This window comes from Martes martes, assembly GCF_963455335.1.
Source record: "Martes martes genome assembly, chromosome: 3".
Classification (NCBI taxonomy): Eukaryota; Metazoa; Chordata; class Mammalia; order Carnivora; family Mustelidae; genus Martes; species Martes martes.
In genome coordinates this window covers 12,505,052-12,512,359 of record NC_137890.1, presented here as the reverse complement: position 1 = coordinate 12,512,359, position 7,308 = coordinate 12,505,052, and the positions used below count along the sequence as shown (strand labels likewise).

The 7,308-nt window shown below is 41.9% G+C and overlaps 1 protein-coding gene across 1 annotated transcript in view; it reads right to left on the bottom strand.

Annotated features, from left to right (window-relative positions):
- Positions 1-267: 267 nt before the first annotated feature.
- Positions 268-7,308, bottom strand: part of LOC308340195 (ATP synthase subunit gamma, mitochondrial-like) — a gene marked incomplete at its 5' end in the record, with an annotated part of 59,630 nt that continues 52,589 nt past the window's right edge. The window contains one exon of the mRNA XM_080799371.1: positions 268-1,123. Within this exon, the coding sequence (XP_080655497.1) occupies positions 440-1,123 (684 nt within the window). The 3' untranslated portion in view covers positions 268-439. The remainder of the gene's footprint in view (positions 1,124-7,308) is intronic.

Below are 7,308 nucleotides of genomic sequence, written 5' to 3'. Positions count from 1 at the left end.
TTGTATACCAGTTAGTTCCAGCTGGGCTTTTAACTACACTCGCTTTTCTGAGTTATTTTTGACAGTAATCGGTCCGCACGAGTTCTGCCCATTGGACTGGCTCCTAGGAGCCTCCAGAAGCATGCAGCTTGCTCCATGCCTCGGCTGGGTCCCATGAGCCCTGGCTGGCCTCCTCGTGGTCACTCTGGCGTATGTCCTTATGGGCCAATTAAGTTCCTTCGCTCTTCAGTGATGGCTGACCTTTGCTGTGCTTTTTTTTTTTTTTTTTCTTATGGTAAGTTGTTTATTGTAAGATAATTTACAAACATCTTGCTGTCTTTATTGGTTAAACAATGGACCAACAATTTCTTCTGACAAGGACAGCAGTAAGCTAAAAATAAAATCAGCTGGCTGAATTTTTCTTCTTTACCTCTTGTCTGAGGATGAAACTTGGTTTTCATTAATCCAGAGCTGCTGCACCAGAGATGATTTCAATCAACTCTTTCGTGATGACAGCCTGGCGGGTGCGATTGAACGTCAAAGTCAGTTTGTCAATCATCTCAGAAGCGTTCTTGCTGGCGTTGTCCATAGCCGTCATCCTGGCACTTTGCTCACTCGTGGTGGATTCCTTTAGCGAATAGTAGATGATGTTGGCCAAATTGTATTCTTGGTAATTCTGCAGCACGTCAGCATCAACATCATCATAGATGCTCATGCTCTCAGCACTTGCTACGGTTTCAAGGGAAAAGATGGGCTTTTCTTCTGTCTTGTAGGAGATGACAGACCTGAATCGATTAAAGATGATAGACCCTTCATCAAATTCATATCCAGAATTTAGCAGTTCAAGGGCAATGACGGATGCATCTCCAAAAGTAGGAGGTTTTCTTCCCACTTCTTTGAAGGACACCAGAAACTGGTCCGAGTGAGTCCTATGAAGTATACCCCTGATTTTATCACCAATTCCAACAAGCATGACTTCCTTCCCAGCTGCTGTGAGCGTGGCCACCTCATTCTTCATCTGTTTAGCAACCGAGGAATGAATAGCACCACAGAGCCCTCGATCCGAGGACACACCGATAAGCAGATGCTTCTTCTTGTCTTCAGGCACCTTAATATCAGCTTTTTCATACAGAGCCACACAAAGCTATTGTGTGGGGGACGGAAGAACTGCCAGACAGATGACATGGTGGCAATTCTCTGGGAAGGTGGCGTGTTGGGGAGCTCCAGGGCCATTCTTCTCCTGCAGGTGGCTGATGGGCTGCGAGTTCCCACACTGACGGATCCCAAGACTGTTGGGTTTCAACGCTACCGCAGAGTTAAGAAAGGGGATGTGGAATAGGGCAAATTACAATGCCGTCGTTCTTACCAAGATTCAGCCAGTTTTCTTGAAAAACGGGCTCTAGATTGTTGCAAGCCTTTGGTTAATCTCCAGACTTCTGAAAAAGCTGATTTTGACCATTTTTGCTGGTGCTTTGGTTGCTGTCATGGAAGACTGGATTGTTGGAGATCCCTACTCCATCATTCTAGCAGTGCTTTGATAACAAGGTTTACATACATCATAAATTTGGGCCCTGAATTTGACCGACATTCTGAACAAGTACGACAAGAAACAGTGCAAAACAAAAGAGCGGGAATCAGCTACAAATGCCTCTGGAGTGGCCTTATCTTGCCGGAGGAGATTCTGCCCTTGTGTGAATGTGGAGAGATTTCTTTTTTTTTTTTTTTTTAAGATTTTATTTATTTATTTATTTGTCAGAGAGAGAGAGAGAGTGAGTGAGCACAGGCAGACAGAGTGGCAGAGGGAGAAGCAGGCTCCCTGCGGAGCAAGGAGCCCGATGTGGGACTCGATCCCAGGATGTTGGGATCATGACCTGAGCAGAAGGCAGCCACTTAACCAACTAAGCCACACAGGCGTCCCTGTGGAGAGATTTCTAAACAGACTTTTGTATCTTTGGCTAGTTTTGGGGGAAATTAATAAATTGAACTATAAAATCTCTTAAATTAAAAGACTGCCCATTCTGGTTGATTTGTAGAGCTGGATAAACACTTGTAATAAAATTTTTTTTCTGAATTGCAGTTTTTAAGTATTTAAACTTTTTCAAAGGACCAGCATTCTTAAAGCATAGGGGGTTAAAATTTATTTTTTTTCTAAGTATTCTTGACTTATGTTATCTTGATTTATACAGGCATTTATTAATCTCCATAAAGTAAATTATCAGCCTTGGTTGTTATTTAAATTGTAAGATAAAAAGCAAGAAAAATTTGAGTTGTTTCCAGGCAAAAAAGAGAGAGAGAGAGAGAGAAAATACTGAGAAAAGGACAGATATAGTCAACAAAATATAAAGGTTTTTAGAGTTTGGGTATATAAATATAGAAAAATTATATAAGGGTAAGTACCAGTAATATTACTAAGCATGATTAATCCTTGGACAAATTATATTGCTGTGATACTTCTTGTTTTATTTTTTTTAATTTATTTTTAAATATATTATTTTTTTATTAGAGGGAGAGAGAGAGACAGCATGAGCAGGAGGAAGGGCAGAAGGAGAAGCAGACTCCCTGCTGAGCATAGAGCCGGGCACAGGGCTCGATCCCCGCACCCTGAGATCGTGACCTGAGCTGAAGTCAGACGCTTAGCTGACTGGGTCACCCAGGCACCATTTCTTGTTTTAAAAGAACTGTGACTTCTCCCTGATTTTCTGACAGTATTAAAAAAAAAAAAAAAAAAAAAAAAAAAAAAAAAAAAAACTCGCCTAGTATTCTAGCTGATATAAGGCCTGGGTTTATTTTCACACAGAAAGCTTAGTTAATCCAGGGGTGCCTGGGTGACTCAGTGGGTTAAGCATCTGCCTTCAGCTCAGGTCATGATCTCAGGGTCCTGGTGTCGAGCCCTGAGTTGGGCTCCCTGCTCAGCAGGGAGCCTGCTTCTTCCTCTCCTGCTCCCCCTGCTTGTGCTTGCATTCTTTCTCTGTGTCAAATGAATAAATAAAATTTAAAAAAAAAAAGAAAGAAAGCTTAGTTAATAGGAACTTCTTAAATTTCCAAATCTGTTTTTAATGGTCAAGACTTTCACTAAATGCTTTACATTATAAATGATTCATTATAATAAGAGACATCTTCTAAAATAATTTACCCTTTAATAAAAAAAGATTTTATTTATTTATTTGAGAAAGAGAGAGTGAGTGAGGAGAGGGCAGAGAGGGAGGAGAGAAAGGGAGAGAATCCCAAGCACACTCCACACTGAGCCAGACACAGTCTGATCCCACGACTCAGATCAGCACCCGAGCCGAAACCAAGAGTTGGACACTTAACTGACTAAGCCACCCAGGCACCCCCCTAAATAATTTACTCTTATGAATTTCACATAGTGCTGCAGATAATACAAATGGTATTTTTCCATTTGCACTGTGTGTATCAAATCTTAGGTGCCATATTTCTCTTATGTACTTTTTCTTCTAAAGGTGTGTTCTCACCATCTGTACCATATTCCGTTACATGGTTTTATCATCCTTAGCCATTGTCCAATAAATGGACATCACTAGTCCCATTTTCCTATCTTCCTATCAAGGAATGCTAAAAACACCCTTGTACGTATATCTTTGACTACATCTCTAGCTATTTGCTAAAGGTGGGATTTTAGAAGTGATTCCTGGACAAAAGTCATGCACTCTTAAGCTCGTACGATGCATAGTCAATGCCTTCACGGAAGTGTTGCAACAATTCCCAGTCCCACCAGCACCATTTAAAAGGGCCTATTTTATCACATTGGGGTTCTATTTCTTCTTTTTTTTTTTAGAGGCAGAGTGGGGATGTAGGAGGGAGAATCTTTTTTTTTTTTTTTAAGATTCATTTATTCGTGAAAGAAAGAGAGAACACACCAGAGTGGGGAGAGGAATAGGGGAAACAGACTCCCTGCTGAGCAGGAGCCCAGTGTGGGGCTCCATCCCAGGACCCTGAAATCATGACCCTGGCCCAGACTGAGAGTCTGACGCCCAAATGACTGAGCCATCCAGATACCACGGGAGAACGAATCCCAAGCAGGCTCCACACCCAGCACAGAGCCTGTCACAGGGCTCATCCCATGGCCCTGAGATCATGACTTGAACCAAAAGCAAGAGTCAGATGCTTACCTGCCTGAGCCACCCAGGCGCCCCTCCCCATTGGTATTTTCAAACAGCTTTATTGAGGTGTAATTCACATATATAAGATTCGTCCTTTTAAAGTGTATGACTCAGGGACCATTAGAATAGTCACAAAATGTGTAACCCTCACCAGTATTGAATTTTAGAATATTTTCACCACCCACAAATGCCATCCCACACCTGTCAGTAATCACTGCTTGCTCTCCCCTGCTCAGCCCTAGAAAACCACTATTCTACTTTCGGTCTCTACAAATTTGCCTATTCTGCACATTCCATATAAACTGAGTCATACAGTATGTGACCTTTTGTGTCCAGCTTTTTCACTGGGCACAGTATTTTCAAGGTCCTTCCATGGTCTAGTTTGTGTCAGTACTTTTCCTCTCTACAGATGACTAATATTCCGTTCTGTGGTCATACCATGTTTTCATTCCTCACTTCATAGACACACTAATATTTTCCATTGATTTTATAGAATTTTTTTCAGTCAGTTTTACCAAGGAATAACTTACCTAGAATAAATTAGCCATGTTTAGTTTGATGAGTTTTGACCAATCGTCCACGTAAATTCCCCAGTGGTCCTCTGCAGTCAATACTGTCCCCATTCCTAGTCCCTAAAAACCACGGATCTGTTCTCTGTTCCTATAGTTTATTGTTTCTAGAATGTCATATTAATGAATTCGCACAGTCTGTAGCCTCTTGAGACTGGCTGTTTTCACTTAGATTAATGCATTTGAAACACTTGATCCTCGTTCCCATAGATATTCTCTGACCCCCTTCAGTAACGTTCTACAAACCCTGCCTCCCTCCTTCTTGTCGCTCTGCCTGAGAGTCTCTGGCGGGATCCCCTCCAATAACAGCACCTTCAACTCCTGACACGTGACTCACAAAGCTCACTGCAGTCTGCGCTTGAACAGCTGTGCAAACACCGACATGAGAAATGTTTACAAAGTGAAGTCCAAGTGACTTGTGGGAAATAAATCCTGAAGTGTGGGAATGGGGCACACCCGTTTCGTTGATCTTTCTATTTGTGAACTCCTCGATTTTTAAAAAAAATTTTAATAGTTTTATTTGTGCTTAGTTTTTTTTTATTTTAAAGATTTTATTTATTTATTTGACAGACAGAGAGATCACAAGTAGGCAGAGAGGCAGGCAGAGAGAGAGGGGGAAGCAGGCTCCCCGTTGAGCAGAGAGTCCGATGCAGGGCTTGATCCCAGGACCCTGGGATCATGACCTGAGCTGAAGGCAGAGGCTTTTACCCACTGAGCCACCGAGGCGCCCCTATACTTAGTTTTAATCTTAATTAAAATGATGCAGGAACAGAATTTTCACAGTTGAATAATATACAAAGCTTATTAAAAACAATAGTCAGGGTGAGCCCGGGTGGCTCAGTTGGTTGGTTAAGCATCCAACTCCTGACTTCAGCTTAAGTCATGATCTCAGGGTCGTGAGATCGAGCCCTGTGTCACGTTCCATGTTCAGCAGGGAATCTGCTTGAAATTCTCTCTCCCTGTACCTCTCCCCCGCAGGTATACAGTCTCTTTCTTCCATTCTCTCTCTCTCTCTCAAATAAATAAATAAATCTTTAAAAAAAAAATCAAAGCAATAGTCCCCCCAACCCCATTCTCTCTCCCCAGGGATCACGACTTTTATTTCTTTTAACTGATTTTTTTTCTCCATCTCTATTATTTTTTTCAAAGATTTTATTTAGAGAGAGAGAGTATGCACGAGCGGGGGTATGTGCAGGGGGAGAAGCAGAGAGAATCTCAAGCAGACTGTGCTTAGGGCAGAGCCCAACTTGGGGCTTGATCTCACCACCCTGAGATCATGACCTGAGCTGAGATTAAGAGTCAGACGCTTAACCAACTGAGCCACCCAGGCGCCCCTCCATCGCTTTACATAGCGCACGTACATTAATATTTCTTGCTTTTCAACATTAGGCAGTACCTATTGAGTTCCTGCTGAGGAATATGATGACTGAGCTCTTTCTCACACCGCTGTGCCCCCATCCACCTCATAGAGCAATATTATAATTTTGGCTAGAAAGGTATCCAGTGGTCCATGCCCAGCGCCGTGCAAATGCCATGGACAGGTGAGCTATGCAGTGTGGTCTGGTTATTTTTTTTCCCTATACAACTTTGTGTTTTCTCTGAAGAGGATGATGATTTTTTTTTTTTTTACTATCTTGTGTTTTCTATATTCTCACCAACAATTTATCCCCAAACTCTTCCCAGTTTGTGTAATTCATCTCTCAACACTTTCATACACATTACGTTTCTTCCTTTCTTTCTCTCTGTCTCTCTCTTCCTCCCTCCCTTCCTTCTTTAAAAAGTCTCACCAGGATCCTCCTCACATGCTCCCACCAAGACTGGCTGATCTCTGGGCCAGGGGCACAGCTGCCAACCTCAGACCTCTTGTCACCATCACCCTGAGAATTCCCTTATTTTTCTCTTGGTTGGAATCCTTGTGTTTTTAATGTTTTGGTTAACTGTTGCTTTGGTAGAATGCATCTTTTCATAGCTTCCTGAATAAGGTACATAAAGGTAAATTATTCTGAGGCCTAAAAATTCCTGATTCTGTCCTCTGACAAGCCTGGTAGTTGGGCTAGAATGAGTTTCGAAGTAGGACATCATCATCCCTTAGGATTCTGATGGCATTTCCTCATCGTCTTGAGCTTCCAATGTCACCGTTGAGAAGGTCTGCTCTTCTGATCCTTCATCCCTTAGGGTAAACTTTCTCTGCCCTCCAGGAAGTCTTTAGAATCTTCTCCTTATCCCCAGTGACCTAAAATTCAGGATAATGTGGTTTAGTGTGGATCTAGTTCTCTCTACTCTCCCCGGCCCTGGGGAGGACCTTCCAATCTGAAAACTTAGATTCTTCCATTCTGGGAAGTGTTCTTGGGTTATTTCTTCAGTGATTTTTCTACCTTTTCTTCCCCACTCTCTCTTTCCAGAACTTCCATGACTTGGCTGTTGAGGATCCTACACTAGGCTTCTCTTTCCATGTCTTTATTTTCTACATCTTTGTCTTCTTGCTTTGCTTTCTGGGAGATTCCCTCAAATTTGTCTTTCAGATTTTCTGTTGAGTTTTGTTTTGTTTTGTTTTGTTTTTCTGTTCTTCTGCTTCTAATTTTTAAGACCTCTTTTGTGTTCTATAATTTTAAAAAATAACATCCTATCTTTGTGTCATG